Source organism: Aulonocara stuartgranti (assembly GCF_965226115.1).
Source record: "Aulonocara stuartgranti genome assembly, chromosome: 18".
Classification (NCBI taxonomy): domain Eukaryota; kingdom Metazoa; phylum Chordata; class Actinopteri; order Cichliformes; family Cichlidae; genus Aulonocara; species Aulonocara stuartgranti.
This window is the reverse complement of record NC_138954.1, coordinates 19,210,930-19,234,527: the sequence shown is the minus strand read 5'-3', so window position 1 is coordinate 19,234,527 and position 23,598 is coordinate 19,210,930. Positions and strand designations below refer to the sequence as shown.

General features: G+C 41.9%; 1 protein-coding gene across 8 annotated transcripts; it reads left to right on the top strand.

Annotated features, from left to right (window-relative positions):
• The first annotated feature begins 926 nt into the window (after window positions 1-926).
• eif4g1a (eukaryotic translation initiation factor 4 gamma, 1a) lies at window positions 927-23,431 on the top strand. Of its 8 annotated transcripts, none has more exons than XM_082512865.1 (32): window positions 927-1,452; window positions 3,130-3,252; window positions 3,351-3,437; window positions 3,630-3,662; window positions 4,565-4,585; window positions 4,895-5,065; window positions 6,607-6,706; window positions 8,571-8,722; window positions 8,937-9,026; window positions 9,859-9,928; window positions 10,018-10,920; window positions 11,017-11,105; window positions 11,218-11,407; window positions 11,798-11,931; window positions 13,878-13,997; window positions 14,372-14,740; window positions 14,951-15,097; window positions 15,185-15,421; window positions 15,632-15,736; window positions 16,603-16,881; window positions 16,965-17,082; window positions 17,172-17,271; window positions 17,603-17,901; window positions 18,008-18,129; window positions 18,223-18,395; window positions 18,494-18,619; window positions 18,901-18,982; window positions 19,114-19,212; window positions 19,547-19,690; window positions 19,805-19,886; window positions 20,120-20,260; window positions 21,942-23,431. In XM_082512865.1, exons 2-32 carry the CDS (start codon window positions 3,178-3,180, stop codon window positions 22,121-22,123), a joined length of 5,040 nt encoding a protein of 1,679 aa, XP_082368991.1. In that variant the 5' UTR covers window positions 927-1,452; window positions 3,130-3,177; the 3' UTR covers window positions 22,124-23,431. The 8 variants fall into 8 exon arrangements, with proteins under 8 accessions (XP_082368991.1, XP_082368992.1, XP_082368989.1 ...); XM_082512866.1 differs by having other exon boundaries at window positions 3,126-3,252; window positions 8,571-8,719; XM_082512863.1 differs by having other exon boundaries at window positions 3,126-3,252.
• The last annotated feature ends 167 nt before the right edge of the window (window positions 23,432-23,598 follow it).

Genomic DNA, 23,598 nt, shown 5'->3' with positions numbered 1-23,598 from the left:
GGTATTACAATAAAAACACAACAATGACAACAAATATTTTACCACATTAACAAATACTAAAACTAACAATTTTTATTTTATTTTAGTTAGCTGTCCAAGTTGACAAGTTAATTTTTTTCAAGGTCTAGTTTTTATTTTTAGCTGTGTTAACTAAAACGAAAACAATCTTCCCCCATACAATATCGGTTTTTAGTTTCGTTTGAGTTAACTATAATAACCTTTCCAACAGGTCAGTAATGAATCCAAATATCAATTTTTCGTCAAATCATTGTGAGTGTGCACAGAGGTCAGAAGAGAGGTACAACAGTGAGTGTACACTGCCATCAGTAAAACACAGTGGAGGCTGTGTCATGCTTTGGGCTGCATTTTAGCCAGTGGTGAAGGGACTGATCCATTGATCTACCATGCAATACCACCTGGAAAGCATTCCATTGGCATCGCCTTCATTTTCAAGCAGGACAGTGATTCTAGAGACAATGGGAATGGTATATACTCTATTTGCATGAATGCTTGCACATATTTCATACATATATCTATATATATATACACACACACATATATATATATATGAGAAATGGCTTGAGACTTTTGCTCAGTACTGTACTATATTCCCTTACTACTACTTTGTTAAACAACTCAAAATTAATATCAGATACATTAGTAATTATTTCATGGTATTAAACAGATTAACATTAAATAAATAGAAATGATCAGATTCCCAATCAAACATGATGCAGTAAAATAAAGTTAAGCTAACTTCATTATCTTCTGCAACAAGAGGCTAATCACAGTCTACTCAGCAACATCATGTCCCAGCTGTGATGGAAATGTAAGTACTCAAATGCGCTTTTTTAAAACACCGTAAAAGAATTAAAGATATCAGCTTAGTGTTGTTCCAGATAATGGCTCACTTTGAATACGGAGGCCTCGGTTGATCAAAGGAGTCAAGCTCCTGCATCACATGACCAAGGAAATTGCATCAAATTTTAATTTCCCCGGAAGTTACCCATGCGACTCGGAGGCGTACCGGCTTCGCACAGGAGAAACATCGCACTATGGCCTCTCTCTGAGCCGCATCACACGATACTTGTGTATATACCTAACCGGCAATCCATCACCATCGACGCCTTGATCATGGACCTGCGGTCCAGAGGCTTTTCTTGGGGCCATCGGAGTTGTCAATAGTATTCCCGAAGGACTATATTATTTGATTTTGAGCACTGTCACTTTTGCACGCCTGGGGGTTTAAACCGAACTGACAGTTTAGCACTCTCCCCCATCTGCCGGTTAGCTAGCTAGCTCGCTAAGTCATTAGCCAAGAAGGGCATCATTTTTCTGTTGGAGTTAAAGGACAAGGAAACAGCAGCACCACCGCTTTCATTAACAGAAGACTGAGCCGAGGCTGATTCCCCGAGTTCCTACCTTGCAACACAGTAACTGTTATAATTCCTGGTAAGAAGAAACCCGGCGGTATGCTAGTTCCCCGAGCGGGGCTGCATTTTTGTGAAAGGCACACGGGCTGAGCAGGCCCTGACCGTCCACACACACCAGCAGAGCTAGCAGGCTAATCCTCCCCTGGGTCCCGGTAAAACTACTTTATCTTAGTGTTTTCCGTCAGTTCAGTATTTTTTTTATTTAGAGCTGACGCTAACCTAAAGTTACCTAAATTAACAGCGTTGGCTGTTTTGGTTTGGTTATCTCGGTGGGCTTCGTGGGAAAGCTATGGCTAACCCTAACCTAACGCTTTTTCGGTTCTCGGTTAAAAAAATAATGAAATGAAATCAATATTTACTGCGATCTGGATCGATTTCTTTAGTTTGTCTTGAATCTAAAGTCGGTGCCCTCAGTGCCAAAATATTAGGCCACGTTAACCATGAACATCAGGTACACGGTGTCGCCGGGCCTGTAACACCCCGCTAACCGCTAGCCAATGTTAACCAACAATAGCATGACTGTAACTTAACCTAATCGCTGTCGCGTGTTGCAACATTATTGACAAAGCTAACTACTTCACTGTTCCCGGCCTTTGAGTATAAATGTGTATTCTTATAATCAGCACAGTAAAACTGTTTGACCGGGCTCTGTGTACATTAAGGTTAAATGCGGACTCAGCCACGTAGCGTAACTAAGTAAAATGTCTGTGATGGTGGGACACGTAACATTAGCCGGCTGTGGGCTAACGATCCAGCCAACCTCGCCGGGGCATTTCTGATTCGTTAGCAGGCCATAAAAAATGTTTTACGGTAAATGTCAGCTAATACAAGACCGTTTACATTTATTCGTGAATCATAAGCCCGTTAGCCATCGCTTCTGGCGCGCCATATGGAAGCATTGAAGCCCTGTCAAAAAGAAGCATGGCACCAGCTAGCATCTGACGATAGTCACTGTGTCAGCAGGTGGATGGTGTATGACACGTCTCCTGCTATTACGGCAGTTTATATTTTTTAAAAGCAATTCTATCATTTTTTTGTTTTTTAGTTTCAACCCCCCGCAGCCGTCATTTACTCATGGGAAAACGGCAGTCAGTATTGAGTTTTGTATGGTTTATTTGCACAAACGGGAGGGAGGGGGGGGGGGGGCTTAGCTTCTGTTCACACAGTAAATGAACTTTGACCTGAGGTATCCATTTTCTTAGATTCACTTAAAAACAGCGTGCGTGTGAGCTTTAATAACTGACGAATTAGCATTGGTGTCTAAGGCAGGAATTTATTTGAAAGTAATTTGAACCCTTATCTACTCAACCTAAGCTTTGAATGGAAGATAAAACACATAATTGTGTTACCAGCTGATTTAATCAAGGATGGAGGAGGGAAAGACACTAATTGCATCCTCATATGAGCTCTGTAAAAATGCAAGGGAACGAGATTGGGGAGGTGGTGGTGTTATCACAGGCGAAACTGCAGGCCACACCCTGGCTGCTTGGTTAGATGTTGCTACACTAAAGGTTCAACATGTCTCCTTACAGTGATCTTTAGTATCCAACCTCAATGGCTGTAATTAGTATTTTTAACAAAGACCTGGAATACCAGTGCCTGCTTGCAAATGTTAAAAAATCACATTTCAGCTCAAAGTAATTTCATGTTCTTCTCATTTTGACATTATTTCTTGCTCGTCTTTCCCCCCAGGAAGGCTGGCACCACATCGCCACCCTAATGCAGTACCATAAAAGAACGTGAAATGAACAAACCACCACAGCCTATAGCGGGACCCACTTCTGTCCCCAATCCTGCCCCTTCCCCTGGATTGACACAGGTGAGACCCACTAACATAGTTTGTTTATTTATTTTGGTAGTTTAGAGTTTAGTAACCTTTTCCCCCCTCTCCCTCCTCTTCTGTTCTCTCCTATTAAGGCTGCCTACGGCCCTGGACAGCCAACTTCTCTTGTTTTTGCAACCCCTCCACCTCCACAAATGAACTCTGCACCACAGCCAAGACAGGTATTGTTCACAGCATGCTTTCTGTTGTTGATATGGTTGAAAACCCCTTTCTTTCTTGCTCTTTCACAACAGTTTCTGACATAGCTTCTTCTGCTGTAAGGCTTTGCCTCGACTTGTGTGTTATAACCGCTATTTGCCGTCCTTGTCCTTGAATGTGAATCTTGACTTCTTTCCTCTCTTCTGCTGTCCTAGTTTGCTACTGGGCCCCGTACTTTACATCAACAGGTACTAACACCCCTTACTTTTCCTCACATCCCCTCTGTCTCCTTAGTGTAATGCATGCTTTCAGATACAAATTGGGAAAGAAGATAAGATGAGTGTTTAGATCTGCCCTTCTAAACATCCATTTAGATTAGTTTACTTTAAAAAAAACATTCAAATCCAAATGAGCTCTTTTGCAACATTAAATTATTATTCAAGCCCTTAGATTGTGTAATCAACATTATGTAACTTTAATGCAAGTTACGTTTTGCAAGTGAGTCTATGATGTAAATTAAAAACAGCTGAAAATTCAACTCTACGCAGTTTTCTTTTCCAGTGTCCCCCAAAGTTCTTTCCTTTTTCCTCAGTCCTTGTTTTCCCCTTTCATCTTAATTTAGTACCAAGTCAGCATATCTTGCATCAGATCGTTTTTTATTTAAATACCTGGTTTGTAGACATGAATTGTATTATTGTGAAAATTTTGAGAAATGAAAGCATTTCTGATACGGTCTAAATTGTGCAGCAGGCTGTCATTTGAAAACAGCCCACGTCTCGCCACTGTTTTGCATTGATCACCACATTTGTCCTAATCCCACAGTGATAAAGGGCCTTGTTGCCACCAGATATTAAAATGAATTAAACTGCATGTGCCTGCAGCCCTTAATGTGATTCTTTAACCTACCAGAAGTAGGGCCCTGCAGGACTAGAAGGGGATCGTGTTTCTATAATGATCTGTCCAGAATCGATTGCATGTGCGTCTGTAGTTGTTTGAGCGTACCCATCATGACTGCGAGGCACACTGCTACCTCTCATACTCCTCCCTTCTTCCTGCAAATTCAAACATCCCCCTCATTGTGTCCGGTCCTCATTTTCACCTTAATCTTACTCCCTTTCTTGCTCTTTGCTCATGTGTTGTGCGGCTGAAGGGTGGATACAGAGCATTACAGGTAACAGCTTTTCTCTTCGTCCCTCCCCTGTTAACTTGTGCTAACTTCATTGTGGCAGGAAGTCATGACTTTCAGGATAATTTAAACTCCCAAGTTACCCAGAATTGAATTTAGTGTGCACATGTGCAGTTGCTGTGAGTGCGTAGATTCCAGGTGAAGGGTATCGGCGTGTGCGTAACTCGAAGCAAACGCACAGAAAAATGTAAAAGCAAGAATTAGGAATACCGTTGTTATGAAATGCACAGGCAGAACCAGAAGTTTGCTGCTGATATGATGCAGTCTTCATCTTTTTGTTTTTGTTCTTTTAAGAGCTACTATCAGAACCGACCCACCATGGCCACCAGTGCTCCAAGGGTACCGGGAAATAGTGGCCCTCGAGCTGTTGCACCAGCTCATGTCTACCCACCCGGCTCACAAATGATGATGATATCCCAACCTTTTGCTGGCTCTCCTCAAGGCTACTTCATTCCCTCTGGACAGGTTAGTGCACACACGAGCTCTACTCTGCAGCCAGCCCAAGTAATCAATACATACTTATCACTTTTTAACACTTTTATTTGGATAACATTACCTTCTGAATGAATTGAATTTAATAGTAACATGTTGAGCTTATTGCTCTTCATTATTGTTTGTATGTTTAATGTTGGAAGGTTGCAGTATTCTTCATGTCAGTTTGGTGTCTTTAGTGTCAGATTTCATTTTAAACTTGAATTCAGTTTTATTTATTTAGCACCAAATCCCAACAGCAGTCATCTCAAGGCACTTTATATTGTAGAGTTATCCGGCAACAATGGAGAGAAAAGTCCAACAATCAAATGACCCTCTTGTTGACAGCAGAAAGGAAAAACTCCCTTTTAACAGGAAAAAACCTCTGTCGCAATCAGGCTCGGGGAGGGGCGGCCATGTGCCGTGACCAGTTGGGGGTGGTGGGAGGAAAACAGGACAAAAGACACTCTGTGCAAGAGAGCCAGAGATTAAGAATAACATGATTAAATGCATAGTGGTGTATAAACACACAAAGCCCTCTTTCACTAGTACGTACTCGGATCGACTGTTTTTAGGGTTCTCCATTAGGTGGCGCTACCAGGTACTTTTTTAGTACCTGGTACTCGGCTGGGGTTCCAAAATGCTCTCCGTTGATCCGAAAATGTGATGTCAATAGACTGCATGCCACTGTTTGACTGGTCAATAGTGTCACTGTAAGTCATGAGAGCATCTCCTTCACAAAAATCAAAATGGCCACTTTTGTAACCCGGCAACAAGGATATACCTTCACCTCGATGTCCTCCATTGTTGTGTTGTTTGTGTCGGGTACAAATAACGCTGTAGGCCCTTCGACCACGTTGATATAACGACCCTATGCACATTAGGTGGTACTCAGGTGTAATGGAAAACGACTGAAACCAAGCCGAGTCGTGCCAAGTACTTACTAGTTGAAAAAGCGCTAATAGTGAAGAACAAACACTCAGTGCTTTAGGAGTCCTTCTGATGGCTCATCCAAAGTGTCTTCTAAAGAGTTTCATTATACCCACCTTCCAGTCCTTAGCAGCCACACCCAAAACTGAAGGTGACATCACAGCCGATTCTGCAGGTTGTTCACCTCACAATTTAAACGTATTTATTTATTTTGTCATAATCTCCCACTGCTGCTGCCATCACAGCTGAGTTGAGAACACTGTATATAATTGTGTTGGTTTTTACTGTTTTAATGATAACCTTACAAAAGCTCAGAGATTCACAAATTGTACAGACGACATGTAGTAACACGAGACTTTTGTAAAAAAAAAAAAAAAAAAAAAAAAATCCAAAACTTGGCAGTTTCTTTGCTTTCGGTTTTGACTTCTCCTGTACCAGCGCTAGTGTGGAAATTCGTCTGAAGCTTGTGATCCTATGTGAGGACGGGAGAGACGCAGTTTGGAAACCTGTTACGATGAGCTACATTAATATTTGAAAGTCCTCTTAATAGAGGTTTTTGGAGTGAGGATCTCAAAACTTAATTGTTGTTTGTCTTGTTTCTACAGTACCGACCTCCATACATGCCTCCTACCCAGCAGTATCCCGTGACCAGCGGCACAGCAAACTTCTATACTGGAACTAGCCCTGCTGAATACCCTCCTTATGGTAAGGGTTTTTAACCCCAAGACTCACAACAACCAAGCCGAACCACAAACGCGTTCAGTTTAAACACAGAACTTAATGGAGAAGTTCTAACCCGTATTTAAAACCACATCCACATGCAGAATTCCTCATCTGTGAAGTATTCCTGAATGTGGGGTGGTTTTGCTTGGCTGATTGGGTTGTTTTCTTGTTTCTATTTTTTTCTGTGATGGGGGTTAATTGTCTTTGTTGCTGTAGTATGTCTGTCTCTGTGTGTGTGTTTCTTTTTCTTCGTTTTTTTTTAATATGCCTTTGAGTCCAAACACTGCTGTATGTGCATGTAGTTGGGCTTAATTCTGCTTTGGCCTGTGTTCATTTTCTGCACCTTACGCTGCCTTGTAGGTTCCATGAAATGGCTTTGAAACTGCAGTTTTCTCCTTTTTTGCATGTCTACATACAGCAGCAGAAGCGTTGTGTGGGAGCTAACGTTGCCAGAAACCCTATTTAAATATGAATGAACTGCACTTTTTAAGCAGGAAACGCAACTGCTACAAAAACTGATTTGCTTTAGTACATTTGTACTAATGCACAGATATTTTATATATACGACGTATAGATAAGTGGGGGTTTGTTGGCTCAGTTAAAACCCCCATTGTATTTACTTATAAAGACCCTTGTGTGATGGTAGTGCACTTCAAAATTTGTACTATTTGAAACTAAATATATGCCAAGAGCACAAGGTAAGTGTACAGTAGAGACATTGTTCATTTCATGGGACCTTCTTAACACCCTGCTTCCTCTGGATCCTCTCATTAACACATTCTGCATCTGTCTCTTCCTGCCCTCTCCTTCTTTCCTCCCTCTCCCGTCCCTCACTCCCTTCCTCTCCTTTGCTGCGTTGGTTCAGAGCCCTCTCTTGCCGCGAGGGAGAGGCGGGGTGGCGGGGGGAGAGGAGGCGGGCGAGAGAACGGCCGTCTCTCTCTCCACGGTGCGCCTCTCGCCTCCCAGCGCTACCCCGGTGAGTAGTGTGTGTGCTTTTGTGGTGGTCAGCAGGCTTCTGTGGCACTTCCTGTCTCTAACCGTGTCTTCCTGTCTCTGATTTCGTACGTGTAGGCCACGTACACACGACGATGGATGTTATTTAAATGTAGTTGTAGCAAATACAGAGAAAAACTTTAACTGAAACTTTTAGCTTGTAGCCTAGTGATGCCTCTGTGGTGATGACAGCTTATGGCTTTTTTTCCCTCTCCATTTGTTTCTTGTTTAAGAAGCTAAATAAATGGAATTTTGCATACAAAGCGTCAAAAACCAACTTCCGTTTGAAGTAATTTTCTGTACAGCAATACTACTTGTAAATGTTTAAATTTGGCTGGATGCTGAATCGGTGGCTCCAGCTTCTGGTGCCAGCCCATTAAATTGCTTTAAAAAGTCTGGACAGATGTGAATGTAAAGAGCAAATGGCAGTTATGCCTCCTTACACAACTGAATGTAAAGTGGGCTGTTTGAATTCATCACGTATTGTAGACAGAAGTAGTAAAGTTTTGTGTAGTAGTCAAATTCAGCCATCATTAATTCATAGACTTTGTTGTTAACTTAATATATAATGTGGATCAAAAACATAAAAAATAAGCCCACAAATTAGCCTTTAAGTACACGTTTATATCTGAAACCACACTTTGTGTACACGTACAAATGTTTGCTATTGCACCTTTACATTTTTTCCCCCCAACATTTATCAGCAATGGTAGAAAAAAAAATCTCAATCAAATGAAACAAGTACATACAGATTTTTATTTTAGTTTGAACTCTTGAAAACTCTTGTTTATTCTGAGTTGTTTTTATGATTTATTTTGTAATTTCTATTCTTTGTTTCATTTCAACTTTACAGCTGGAGCATACTATCCAACTCCGCCTCAGTATCCCCCATCTGTCCAGCCTTCAACGGTCATGCTGTCCACCCAGCAACAGCTACAAGTCCCGCCTCCTCAGCAAGCCCCTGCACAGTCACAAGGCCTAATGAAGAGAGAACGCAGACCGGTAGTATGTCCCAACAAAAGCACAGCACACCTCTTGAATGAGGTCAAAAATGTTGAATGGAGAGACACTGTATTGTGTGTTCAATGTGGAACTTTCCCTTTTAACCTGAAAACAACAATAGTATTTGTCATGATGGGGGTCAGCAGCTGTAGATCAGTAGTGGCAGGATGGTTGCACATTGTTTGTATTTTAATGTCATTTGCCTTTTCTCTAATAGATAACAATACGAGACCCCAACCAGGGTGGACGCGATATCACGCACGAGATCCTGTCGGGTGTAATGTCCTCCACCACACCGACACCACAGGTAAGACTTTACTTTGAAGTGACTGAGTTAAATAGAGTAATGATGGTGTTGTACATTTGTCTTTTATCAGAAATCTAAAGTATAGTTGGCTATCTTGTACTGACATGTGGTACTCTGTGTTTAAAGTAATACAGTAAAGCTCAGAACTTCATTATGTTTTTCTCATGTTCATTTTGTCTTCACTTCACTTCACTATTTGCTTTAGAACAAAGTAATTTTTTTTCAATGTGAAGCCAACGTTTTGCTTTATATAGACAAAACAATGGTAAGTTATAAAAAGACAACAAAAGAAGATGTTGTTAGGTGAGGATTGCTCTCACTTTTTTATTTTTATTTTTATTTCCTCTTACTTTAAAAAGGAAGGAATATGAATTTATCTGTACATAAAGGCACCGTTGTGGATTTTTTTTTTTTAAGTACATCTGCGACTGTGTTGATGTCTTTTTTTTTTTTTCTCTCTTTTTTTTGTCTTCATGGTACTTTCTAATAGTCAGCACAGCTGAGGTCAGTTTCACTAAGCAAACTATGCTGAGTCTAAGCAAATGCAAACAAAAATGCACTGATGCGTTGAGCTATTGCCAAAGTTGAAAATTGCTAGTTGGAGGGGAAACGGGCAACACAAACGAATCACTTTTTAAAAGAGTTGAGTGACACTGCAGCCTTCAAAGAAACAGGTCTGAATCAATACCACCTCAGACAATATCCACCAAATGTGAGGAGAAAAAAAACTTGTAACAAACTGCACCAAATGTGTTGATGCTCATTGTTAAAAGCCCGTCTAGTGGGTTTTCTATTTTATTTATTAAAGGCCGCTATTGCTTTGTGATTGCAGGCACCGGATGCAAGTTCTGCACAGGTCAATGGGGAAATTGCCCAGCCTGTGATTGCACAGACGAGAAGAGGTGAGAATATTTTCTTAAGTTTGACTCTGTGAAAAAGAAATGACTAAATTTTTTTCTCGTCATTTATTGTCACGTCTCTCGCTGTCCAGATGATAACACAGAGCGTCCTACTAGTGCTGAAACCCCTCCTTCTCTTGCTGCGGCAAACGCTGAGCCTGTGTTGGAGAGCAAACAGGAAGTGGACAGCCAAATAGTGCTGCCTACTGAGTTAGCTGCACAATCTGTAGCCCCCGTAGCTACTACTGAGGTGCCATCCACACTGATAAAGGACCAGCAGTCTCCTCCTTCCCTTCCTCCAGGAGCAACGTTGACCACTACTCCTACTGAGGCAGTAAATAAAGTTGGCACTACCGTTTCTGATACAGTAGATGCTCCTCATGCAACCTCACAGTCTTCAGAAGCACCAGAAGCCCCTGTGAAAATAGAGGAACTACCGGCTGCTCCAGCTCAAGCTGAGAAGGGTCCAGAAAAGGAAGAAGCAAAAACAGAGGAAGTGAAGAAGGTGGAAAAAGAAGAGCAGGTGGCCACCACAAAGTTGGAGCCTGCAGCTGAGGCTGCAGCAGCAGGTTCTTCCAATCTTGAAGAAGAAAGAAAGAATAAAGAAGAAATGGCTACAAAAACGGCAACTGAAGTCTCCCAGCCTCCCCCACCTGCACGGGAGCCTGCTGGTCCACAGACCCAGAACGCCGTTCTGCGCTCTACCCCCGAACCTGAATCCACACAAGTTGAGGCAGCAGAGCCTGTTCTCCCCAACGGCCTTCCTCAGGAGACCGAAGAACTGCCCAAGGATAATGCAATTTCAGACACTACGCCCCACAAACAGCCAGACGCTTCTCAATCTCAGGAATCCACACCTATGGCTAAAACGGCAACAGCAGCCCAGGAGGTGAAAGAGGAGGCTGAAGAGAGGGAGGAGGAGGAAGAGTGCAAGAAGAAAAGTGAGGATACCCCTCCTGCGTCTGTTAGCTGCCCAGAAGAATCTACTATGCAAGGTACAGTTAATCCCCCCCCTTGCTTCTCAGGCTGTCACATGCCTAATCTTGTTTTATCTGAATTTTAATGTCATCACTTTGTCTTTCCTTTTGAAGCTGCTACACATGTGCAAAGGAAGAAAAAGAACATGAAAGAGTTTAACAAGAAGGAGGCCATTGGGAATCTCCTGGATGCCTTCACAGAGGTTTGTGTTAAATCAGACGACAGTCCAAAGAGCTCTTAAACTGGGTGTCCATCTTTTACTCTCAATAAACAACAGATTCTTAGAAAACTTGATCTTTTCTTTCTTTTTGCAGGAACAGGGTGCCAAGCCTGCCTCTGAACCCATGCCCACTCAGGCCAACCCTCCAGCTCCAGCACCAGCTGAACTTCCTGTCGAAGTGGCAGATGAGACCTGGGAGCAAAAAGAGGACAAGCAGAATGCAGAACCTGACAAGTCTAAAGCCACACCTGAGCCAACTGAGCAGAAATACCAGTACAAACAAGGTACGCTTTGAAAGCTTAAAAGGCTAAAAAAAATCTTTAAATGTTTTAATCTTTTCCCTAAAGCTAAACTGATAAAACTCTGTACATACTTTGGTCTTAGGGCAAATATAATTTATTTCAGCATTAAATTTTAAGTCTGTTTTTTCCTTGTGCCTGCATTTATATGCTGGAAGGATGAGGCCTTGTTTGATTTAAGCACAGTGTGAAAATCTCTTTATGGTGATTTTAGTTTCTCTCATAGTTTTGCTCATGTGCCGTCATCGTTTTATTATTTTAGTTTCAAAGAATCTGCACTGACAGAGTGGATTATCACAGCCATCTTTCAGCTGTGCCTTTACTGTAGTGTGCCTTTAATCATGTGCCTTTGCATATTTCCTGTACGTTGTGCAGAAGAATGGAAGCCGATAAACCCGGAGGACAAGAAGCGGTACGACAGGGAGTTCCTCCTGGGCTGCCAGTTCATCAGCGCCAGTATGCACAAGCCTGAGGGCCTGCCTATCATCAGTGATGTGGTGCTGGATAAGGTAGGTGATGTTGAGCTTTGTGTAAAAGAACGCAGAAACGATACAAATTGAGTTGAAGAATATGGCAGTTGTTTTTTTTTTACCCCTCATCTGTAAATTTTGACCTCACATCATGAAGCGCACCACAATCTTTGAGGCGCTTCAGCCAGTCGTGCAACTCCCGATTTTTGTAACCCGATGCGTTGTCCCGGGCCGTCACAGCTTTGTTAAAGGCTGACGGGGTATTGTTGTCACTAGAGATGGCACGATACCACTTTTTTATGTCCGATACCGATATCATAAATTTGGATATCTGCCGATACCGATATGAATCCGATATAGTGTTTTTTAATCAACAAAACAGTTTTTTTTTTTTTAAATATCTTGCTGCATTTTGTATAAGTTCATACTCAAGTTTAAAACAACAACTACACTAAAGCTATTCTGTTATACCTGTATGCAAAAAAAATATTTCATAGTTCAGCAATACTGATCAATCTAATAAACTTAAACCTACACCATCCTCCCTATTCTGGTATTTTAAAGAGTACTTAGCATAAATATTAAGCAACCTAACTAATAGGGTTCCAACTCCCAGCAACAACAAAAATAAATAAATAAAAAATAGGGAACCACCCCTCACGCTCCACCTCATGATGCTTAATCGACGTAATCAACCTTAATTTGATGCAGTGTGAAAAAAATGCACAGAAATCAATTATTTTTCAATATATTAAAATATTAAATAGATTCAACATCTTTCTTCAACAAAATTGCAGACTGCACAGATGGTACCTTCCCAAAGGAAAAAGTACTATAGCTTACTAGGGTATATATATTAGACTTAATAGTTACTATATACAGTAATGGACTTCTATTCATTTTGCATCAAATTAAAACTTTGGGTGTCAGATAATTATTTATTAAAAGCTAGACATTTTAAATGAGAATAAGAAAGAAAAGTATGTCTTTGTGCCCCCTTTTCCCTGTTAATGCCCTATCGGCCCCCCTGGCTAAACTTTGCTAGATCCGCCCCTGCACAGTTACCAGCGTCAGCTACGTAGAAAAAGATCCTGGTGTAGAAAGTAATATTAAATACATTCTAACAACAGCTTATCAAGCTTAAACGTGCTGCTGTTGTTTATCCGCTGGTTTCCTCTTTCTGGTGCAAAGTGGGCCAAAAACAAACCAGAGACACGGACTCCCGACAGAAAAGCCGATCAGCTGATCATTAAGCAGTTTCATGATTGAAGTAGCAGCAGGAGAGGCAGTCGCTCCATATATCGTTTGTTAAGCTTAACGCAGGAATGCTTTACAAACATTCAGAGATGGACTTACACACTTGCTTTACTTCTCTCGGGGATAACTTTGTCGGAGATGAAATGCCGGGTTGCTAGCGAAGCTCCACATGCTATCCAGACCACGACAGGTCCCGCATGCGGCAGCCGCTCTATCACGTGATGCATACTGCTAACGTTCTGAGGCGAGTTACGGCGCGTTGCAAGTTTTGCGAGGTGCTTTCGTGATATTTAATGGATCGGATTACATTTTTTATTTTTCTCCGATATCCGATCCAGTAATTTAGGTCAGTATCGGACCGATACCGATACGTAATATCGGATCGGTCCATCTCTAGTTGTCACCACACAGAGCGAGCGAGTGGGCGGGTGTAAATGCGATAATGAGGCGATGTAGGATTTTGAAATTCACATCAGTAGGTGCATCTGCTAAAAATCTCCAAGTTTGAATTTCAGTGACCTTGTCCTAAAGTTCAAGGTCAGAGGTGAAGTTTCCTGAAAATCTTGTGAATGCAAAAACTCGAGAACAAAGTCAGGATTTTCAAACTGATACCATATGTTGATCTACTAGGAGGCTGAGGGGTAGTGCTGCCGACTGCCAGTATTTTAAACTTTGTGTGAAAACACGGGTGATTTTTCCTTTATTTATTTTTGCCTCTTTAATTGCAGGTGAACAAGACTCCACTACGACCTGCTGACCCATCTCGCCTGATGAACACTGGTCCTGATTTTACTCCCTCATATTTAGGGAACCTTGGGAGCAGATCAGTGGGAGGACCTCGTGGCCCGGTTAGCTAATTTTACAGTTTTTAAAAGACACTTTAAGCATTAACTTGCATTATAGTTAATAGGTTTACCAATTGTGTCGTCAGCACACCGTTTTTATACTTTTGCACTTGAGACGTGATGCCCTGAAGTAAAACGATCTCCCTCTGTGCCTGTCTTCCTACAACGTGCTGGAGTACTTGTCTGATGTTTTTTGAGATAAAGAGATGTATTATGAGCTGACATGACACAAAAGTGCAATGAATGCCAGCAGTTGTGATGTTACGTTTGGCAGACAAGCTGTTTGCAAAGGCAGCGATCTCTAACGTAAACTTTTTGTTTAGTGAAGTTTTTTCCTACTAGCTTTTTAAAATATTTACGCGTTTCTCTCCATTTAGCCATCCGGGCCCCGTCGCTCTCAAACCAAAAAAATTATCACCAGCATGTCGCTAAATGACGACGTGCAGCTCAGCAAGGCTGAGAAGGCCTGGAAGCCCTCTGTGAAAAAGGTCACTCGTGGCCGTGTTGATGAGCCTGAAGAGGAAGACCCAGAACAGGCCAAGACTCGAGAGCTGTTCAAGCGTCTGCGGAGCATCCTCAACAAGCTTACGCCACAGAAGTTTCAGGAGCTGATGAAACAAGTGACAGAGCTGACGATAGACACTGAGGAGAGGCTGAAGGGAGCCATCGACCTCATCTTTGAGAAGGCCATCTCAGAGCCCAACTTCTCTGTGGCCTACGCCAACATGTGCCGCTGCCTTATGGGGGTGAGTCTAGTGAAGGTTGGATGTTGTGCTTTGATCACATGCTCTAGTGATGACTTCTTTTTAGTGCCACGTGTCTGGGCCACTGAACTTTTTGTGATGGTATTGAGGAACTGAAGGAGCATACTCTCAGCTACATATTTGTTAAATGCAGTTGAATAGGAAAACGTGCGTTAAAACCCCCTGGTGACATTGAATGTTGTCTTCCACCAGCTGAAAGTCCCCACTTCAGACAAGCCAGGAGTTTTTGTGAACTTCCGCAAACTGCTGCTCAACCGCTGCCAGAAAGAGTTTGAGAAGGACCAGGATGATGATGAGATCTTTGAGAAAAAGCAAAAGGAATTGGAGGCTGCCAAAGACGTAAGAACTGTCAAAACCACCGTTCAGATTTAGAGTAAACTTGTCATATGACTCATACACTAAGAACAAACTTGTATCCGCCTGCAGGGTGAGGAGCGTGAGCGCTTCAGGGTGGAGCTGGAGGAGGCCAGAGATAAAGCTCGACGCCGCTCACTGGGCAACATAAAGTTCATTGGTGAACTGTTTAAGCTTAAGATGCTGACAGAGCCAATCATGCACGACTGTGTCGTGAAACTACTTAAGAATCATGATGAGGAGTCTCTCGAGTGTCTCTGCAGACTGCTGTCGACTATTGGTAAAGACCTGGACTTTGAGAAGGCAAAGGTAAGTAAAGCATGGACTAACACCGCTATATGTACACGTTAAGATGTCTCCTGTGATGACCTTGTTTTTGTGCCACGTGTCTGGGCCACTGATCATTAGTGATGGGTTGAGGAACTGAGGAGGCAGTTCTCGATGTATCATTAGGTACACACAGTTTGTCATTTGGTACCTGTACCTCATAAAATTCACTCTTTTCTGTGTCCCCGACAGCCTCGCATGGATCAGTATTTTAATCAGATGGACAAGATCATTAAAGAGAGAAAGACTTCATCAAGAATCCGCTTCATGCTGCAAGATGTTTTGGACCTCAGAAGGGTAACTGTTAAATCATATTCAACATTTTAGAGCAATAAAGAACTGATAGCCAGCATTTATCATGACTTGACTTAGTAGTGTATGTATCTCAGTGTTTATATACAGTACAATCTGAAGGGTTTTGTTTTGTTTTTTTACAAGGCTATCTACATAGCAGAGACCACACTCTCAAACTTGTGGTGCGCACCCAGTTGTTTTGTTCTATAAGCAGTGCTAAAATAAGACAGTGAGTACTCGGTTCAGAAAATGGCGTCAAGGGTTACTGCTGGTAGGTTTCAAAGGGGTAAAGGGTTAGTTTGAAAAAAAATTTTTTTTTTCTGTCCATGAGAACGGCATCATCAGGCATAGATTTGCCAGCAAGCAGACCCCTGACTTTTATTTTGAAAGTTTACGGTGTTCACGTTGCAAATCACCTAGGTCCAGTTCTTTCCTTCTCATATTTCCTTACCTGCTGGATATCAAGCCATGTCACTGGTGTGGTGGTTCTTGATAACATTCAGCTGCTTGCCCTTTCAGTATCTCATCTCCAACATCTTGGCCTGCAGTTGGCAACGACAATTTTTGTTCCGCTCTAGAGATTTGCTGTGAACAGGAGGAACACTGGAAAGCGGTTTATGTTGATCATACTGAAGCTGCAGAATAGAACAAGGATTTCATTTTTTCCCCTTTTTCTTTTATGTCACAAAGGGCTTAAAAATGAAAATCTTTGACGCACGTAAAACTGTGTTATTCAGGGTGGATATGCTTTCTGTCTCAGGTTCTCCTATCAGAACATTTGTACTATTACAAATGTAATCCAAAACACAGACAGGAAACACCCCAGAGTGGCTCACGGGTGTTAATTGTCTTCTGTCTCTGATCCACAGAATAACTGGGTGCCTCGTAGAGGAGACCAGGGTCCTAAGACAATTGATCAGATTCACAAGGAAGCAGAGATGGAGGAGCACAGGGAACAGATGAAAGTCCAGCAGCAGCTCATGACCAAGAAGGAAAGCAGAGACAGGTTCACGGGAAACATGGGCAGCCGAGGCCCTCACACACCAGGAGGTGGCCGGACCAGCCAGCCTCAGGATGAGGGGTGGAACACAGTCCCCATCTCCAAGAACAGACCCATTGACACCACCCGCCTAAGCAAGATCACAAAGGTAACGTCCGAAAATTCATGTGAAGGCTTGAGCTCTTTCTCAGGCCTCTTGAGAATGAATATAACTTTTTTGTTTCCCTGTAGCCTGGTGCTATGGATTTCAACAACCAGCTGTTGGCTCCGGGTGGCAAAGGCATGTGGGGCAGCTGGGGAAAAGGCAGCAGCGGAGGAACTGGAGCTAAACCAGCGAGTGGAGACCAGGGTAAGACCTTCAGCTTTCTTCTAAAGCACAGCATTGCTTAGTGGCTGTTTGTGGTTTGGCTCTTAATCTATTCATTTCCATCTTTCTAGACTCTGGGCGTCCGGGTACCAGCACTCTCAACCGCTTCTCTGCCCTACAGTCTGGGTCATTGATGTCTGCAACAGACTCTGATCGCAGAGTTCCTCAAAGGTACTCAGAAGCACCAAATATTTTCTCATTAATTGGTCTGCTTCTGCTTTAGTTGAGTACTTGATTCACAAATTTTAGTTTATCACTTGTCATAGGCACTCTTATTTTTTACTTTATGTTTATGTCACGTTTTTCAAAACACATTTTACTGGCATCTAGTTGTGAGGTTGCAGATGGCGACCACTTGAATACTAATCTTCCTCCATCTGGCCTCCCCTTTGTATACAAGAGCCTACTGCGGTCTCAAAAAATACAAAAATTTTAGTGGTACATGATTACAAATTGATTGAGTGTGTTAAAATGACCTCTTTGTGTCTCCTTTTACCATTAGGTCGAGTTCGAGCCGCGAACGTGGGAGCAACAGGGACAGGAGCGACCGCAACAGGGATCGATTTGACAGATTTGATCGCAGCGAAGGACGGGAAGCGAACCAAGTCACCAAGAGAAGCTTCAGCAGAGAGTCGCAAGAGCGCGGCGGGAGGGGAGGAGATGGCAGGTCTTCAACTGAATCTGTGCGCCGCGTCGCCAGCATGACAGACAGTCGGGACAGAGGAAGCAGGGATCGGGGAAGCAGAGACCGAGGAAGCAGAGATAGAGGAAGTCGGGACAAGGGTAGTGACTTCGTCCCAGGTATGAAATAAAGAATTAAAAAGAGTTGAATAGAGAAAGATGTGGTTTAAAGAAAAGGACATAAAGAACAATGAGCTTCAAGTTGTATTTTTACCTTTTTCTTCAGTTAAGCGTGAGAGCGCTCCCACTCCTCCTCCATCTCTCCCTAAACCTGCCTTGACTGAAGAGGAAGTGGAGAAGAAGTCGCATGCGATCATTGAAGAATACCTCCACATCAATGATGTCAAGGTGCAGACTTGCCTCTAACAATCAGAGTTGTACTTCCATGTTTAAAAGTGAACCGTGTTAACAGCATTGCTTTGTGTCACTCTGGTGCTGTAGGAGGCATTGCAGTGTGTGGTGGAGCTCAACAGCACATCACTGCTGTACGTGTTCGTGCGGAACGGCTTGGAGTCGACGCTTGAACGAAGCACCATCGCTCGGGAACACATGGGCCTGTTGCTGCACCAGCTTATAAAGGCAGGGACTTTGCCCACGCAGCAGTACTACAAAGGGTAAGCGTGTAACAGGAAGAACGCCGCCTGGTTTCAACTAAAATCTACCCTCGATGGATGTTCTCGAGCAGATGGAATTAAAGCCGATTCTTTTGCAGGCTACTAGAGATTCTGGAGGTAGCAGAAGACATGGCCATAGATATACCTCACATCTGGCTCTACCTGGCTGAGCTTATTACTCCTATGCTCCACGAGGGAGGCATCCCTATGGGACAGCTGTTCAGGTGAGAGCTTAATGTCAGCGGTCACATTTCAAATAAGTGAAAGCAAACTCGAATACTTTGACTTTAGAATATAGTCTGATGGAAATGGACGTTTTTAAACTGTAAATAGTGTTGGAATCATTTTCCAGAGATTCTTTTGTTGACGGTGTTTCTCGGAAATAAAGATTTTAAGCTAAATTTAAAACTAGGTCACTTATTTCCAGCTTTAAAATGAGATAAACTGAATTATAATCCAGCTCTAAGAAAAATGGGAGCTTAATTCAGTGCATCTGTGTCTTCAGGGAGATCTCAAAGCCTCTTGTGCCTCTGGGGAAGGCCAGCGTGCTGCTGGTACAGATCCTCAAGTTGCTTTGTAAAGAAAAGGTAACCGAACACACTCGTTTTATTACCTTGTGTTGCACATGTTTTTTGGTTTTGGTTAAAAAAAAAAGAGAGAAAGAAAAAGAAATAAAAGCCACAGATATTTGATTATCTGGCCCTTTTCTCCCCTTAAGACCCCCAATAAGGTCGGGGCTTTGTGGACAGAGGCTGGGCTAAATTGGAACGACTTCTTGCCCAAAGATGAAGACGTCAACAAGTTTGTCACCGATCAGGTACGTGCAACACGTTCAGGTTTTAGACGATAAAACACTTGTCTGCACTTTTGGAGTTTTGTTTAGTGGTCTAAAAATGTTAGGATACGTTTAAAGCAGCTATAATTGGTCTATTTTGTAACAACAAAGCTTAAAATGGTAACGAGAAAGCAGCACATCCTGCACAGCACCAAAGACAAACACAGCTGGAGTCTACCTGGTGGGCAGAGATGAAAGCAAGAGAGATTTTTGCTTGTGGGGATTTACGATTAGAAACAAGTTACTCCGTGTCTTCAGGCTTTTTTCTTTTTTTTTTATTTTTTATTTTTTTTACACATTTAATTGTGTATTTCAGAAAGTGGAGTTCACCGTGGGAGAGGAGATGGAGCCCAAAGAGGCCAGTAAGAAGAAGGTCCTCAGCGGAGAGGAGATCAGCAAACAGCTGGACAGACTCCTCCAGGACAAGGCCAACAATCAACGCATCAGAGACTGGATCGAGGTGTGTGTGAGGCAGTACAGAGTGTTTTCAGACCTGAACATTTTGTGCGTGCTCTTATTTCCCAGTGTTGTTCATGTTCCCCCTCTCCAACTGCATTTTGTTTCCTATTTTCAGGCTAACTTGGACGAGCAGCAGACTGCTTCGAACCAGTTTGTACGAGCATTGATGACATCAGTGTGCCAGTCTGCTATCATATGTAAGTATGACTAATACACCACAAGCTGCCTCTATTTCTGTGTGTGTGTCTATGATTTAGTCTTTTTTCTTTTCACAACGACCCAAGCTCAAATTCTGAAGTATGGAAAATATAGTTGTTGTTTTTTTTTTTTTTAAATAAATTAAAACGGATTTATTTTATAGTAAATTTTAATAGCGCTTACTTTTAAAAATCACACTTTCTGGTTTAAAAACTTGTTCACTTCGTTTCAGGTGACAACCCGTACAAGGTGGATGCACAGCAGATCGGCCAGAGAGCCTCTCTGCTGCAGAGATACCTGTACGACGAGCAGAAAGAGCTGCAGGCCCTGTACGCCCTCCAGGCTCTGATGGTGCACATGGAGCAGCCTGCTCGTGAGTTTCCCCACTTACAGTGAACTGTAATACTGCCGAACATACAAATCTGATTGGTTCACTTATAAATATTTAGATACTGAAGCATCTGTTAAATCCAGGCGTCAAAGTCGCCAATGATTCAAAGTGTCATTTTAATGTGGTTTCCTCAGCTGTTGCGTCTTTTTGGCAACATAAGCAAATGATCCCAAATTTCATGAAAGTCAGTGGAGACGAAACTGAACTCAAGGCTTACTGTAATGCGGTGATACTGGTTTCAGTCGTGCAGCTGGGCTGATTATAAGGTTGGGGGAACTTAAAGAAGTCACATGGATGAGTGATGTGATGCACCTCCCACTGATAATGTCGCTCAGCTTTCTGAGATTTCTTTTTTGTTTAACCTGGATTCTTGATCGTGCATCGAGACACAGCAGGAAGATACCATAAATCGGTTCAGATAATGGCACAAGATGGCAAATTTATTGGCCTTTGTAAATTATTAGTGATAAATGTTCTCTGGATGAGTCTCACTCCCTCCAAGTCTGTCTTTGAATTATTTCAGAGAAGTTTTTTTTTTTTTTTTTTTAATGTTACTAAAGTCCAGTAAGCTTGTTTAAAGAGCACAAATCAAGCAGAAATCTTTCCTGTGAGCTTGTTTCAAATTCAGCTGACAGTAGCTGTCGCTCAGAGTAATCGAGCAGGGACATGTAACGAAATCAGCTGTTTGCTGGAAATTCAATGCTTCGGTTCTTTATGTTGCTGTCTATTTTAAAAAGCCTTCACGTCACTGTAAGCAGTCTTGTTGGCATATACAAAGTTCATGTTTCCCCAAAGAAAGGAAAAAACTTAAAGTCAGTTTTTAAGCGAAAACTACAAAATCAACTGTTACAAAGTATCTTTATAGATTTGCATTATTGTATCTACTTTCTAATCAATCCAGTCCTTGTTGACCACTTGAAATAATTTTTATAGATCAGCAATGTTATGTTGTCATTTTTGCTTCCCAGATCATTCTTTAAAAATATGTTTTTAATGTTTGCGAGACTTTTTACCTGGATAAATAAAGGATCTGTAAAATTCCCTTTGCCAGACACGGATTGCTGCTTCTTAGATGTTTAATGTTTACCTCTATGTGCTGTTGGGTGCAGCTTTTGGGGGGGGGTTAAAAACAAAAACAGCTGCTGCTCTAAAGTAATGTGTAATTGGTTATGTGATGATCACAGGCATTAAAAAATGGACCTTGTTGGTTTGTCTGAAACGCAGCTCCTTATCAGAAAAGATCTGCCTGTATTTCCAGGTTGTTTTTGTTCAGGGTGAAAACAGATAAAATCATCATGTGTACAGCAGCTGTGTATTCAGGGTATCAAGATTTAAAGATGAGACTGAAGGTTTTTGTAGTGTTGCTGCTGGAGGGCCTGAGTCATTTTCCCTGAACACAGAAATGGAAGTGGTCTATTTTGGAGGAAAACACATTCTTGGGGTGATTTTTTTTTTTTTAATTTATTTTTTAAAGTGTTATGAACTGGATTGGAGGGTTGAAACAGAAAAGCCTAATCACTAAAAGAAACGTGTTAATTAGGATTTGACCTACTGATTAGCTCTTTATAGCTTTTCAAGTGTCCCTGACTCAATGCAAACAGAAACAATTTTAAAATGGAGCTGTTAATAAAGCTTCTATAATGCTCTAATTTTGTCTCTGCAGACCTGCTGCGGATGTTCTTCGACGCCTTGTATGATGAGGACGTCATTAAAGAGGAGGCCTTCTACGAATGGGAAACCAGCAAAGACCCGGCAGAGCAGACAGGCAAAGGCGTGGCCTTGAAGTCGGTCACCGGCTTCTTCACCTGGCTCCGCGAGGCCGAAGAGGAATCTGACAAGGAGTAAAATACTGAACTAAAAGCTGCCGCCAGAGCTCTGCAGGCGACCACGGAGAGTCATGGACAGTATTGCCAGAGAGGCAGACTCGAATCAATCCTCAATGAGGATAAATCTTTATTGTGTTCCTTTTTTTTCTTCTTTTTTTGGAGGGATGGACTCTGAAAAACAATCATTTCTTTTCTACCTTCCCTCTCCTGCTTCCTCATTATTTCTCCACCTGCTTGTCACAGCAAGTGTCCTCATCAAAGCAAACTTGAAAATGCAGGTTTCAGCAGGATTACTCATTAGCGAGGTGTGAAGTATCCCACATCACTACGAAACTTTCTATGTCAAAGTAAAGCAAACCAACTGGCTGCTCTTTCACCCCTCTAGACGATTCTAATGACAAACAACCTTTCTGATCTACAAGAGGAAACAGCAGGGCGTGAAGTGTAGCGGGCGGGTGGGTTGGTGGAGGGGGGTTTATCAACATGCCATAACATTTGTTCAGTCCCGACACGGCTCTTATGTCCTTGTCCTTTTCCGGAGTGTGCAGCATGACTGAAGTGTGTTCCTATTAACGATCCAGTGGACAAAACGTTACAGTGTACATGAACTAATCTTAATTTGACGGAGTTTTTAAAGCAAAGGTTGTCTATTTTCTCTCCTTTCCTATCATGATAAACTAGCAGAGGACAGAAACACAGAGGGCTGATGTTGACCTTTGACCTTGACTACTAGGGGGTGGTCTTAATGCTTCCTCTTTAAAGCCATTCTCTCCCATCCCCCAGTAGTGAACCACACTGACTGACTCTTCATCTTTTACCTCTTCTGTACTTAAACCTGAGCTGTTGTAGAGGACACTTAACGACCCAATCACCGTTAAAACTTGAAATCTACAGAAAATTGACTTGATAAAATATATAAAGTTTAAAAAAAAAAAAAAAAAAGACACAGAAATGATCCGAAAGCCTTTTCTACTTTAAGTGGAAACTAGTTTCAGGATTTCAGGAGCGTTCTGTAAATATATAATAATAATAATAATAATGATGATGATAATAAACTTTTTCAGTTTTATTTTTCAGAAACAAATTGCTGATGTAATTGCAGTGTCTCCTTATCCAGCAGAAACCGCAGTTGTCCGGATGCAGAGAGGTGCTTTAGATAATCCATTGATTATTAGTTTTATTTGAATTTTGTAAATATTTTCTTTCCTTTTTTTTTTTTTCTTTTTTTTCCGCTTTCGTTATTTAAAAAAAAAATTATTGCTTCTTTTGCATCGGAAACTGGAAAGGTAATGGAACATTGCAAATAAAGGACTTATTAAGTTGCTGAGCCGAGTTTTGGTTTTTGCCTCTGATGATGATTTTACGTTGAACTAAGGCCACTCTCATCTGAAACCAGACCAGTTTATTTTCAGTTTGTATTTTTGTTTTTGTCACGTGTAAGTTAACACAGGGTCAATGTGTGTGACAGCAAAACGTGTTTGATGAGATGAAAAA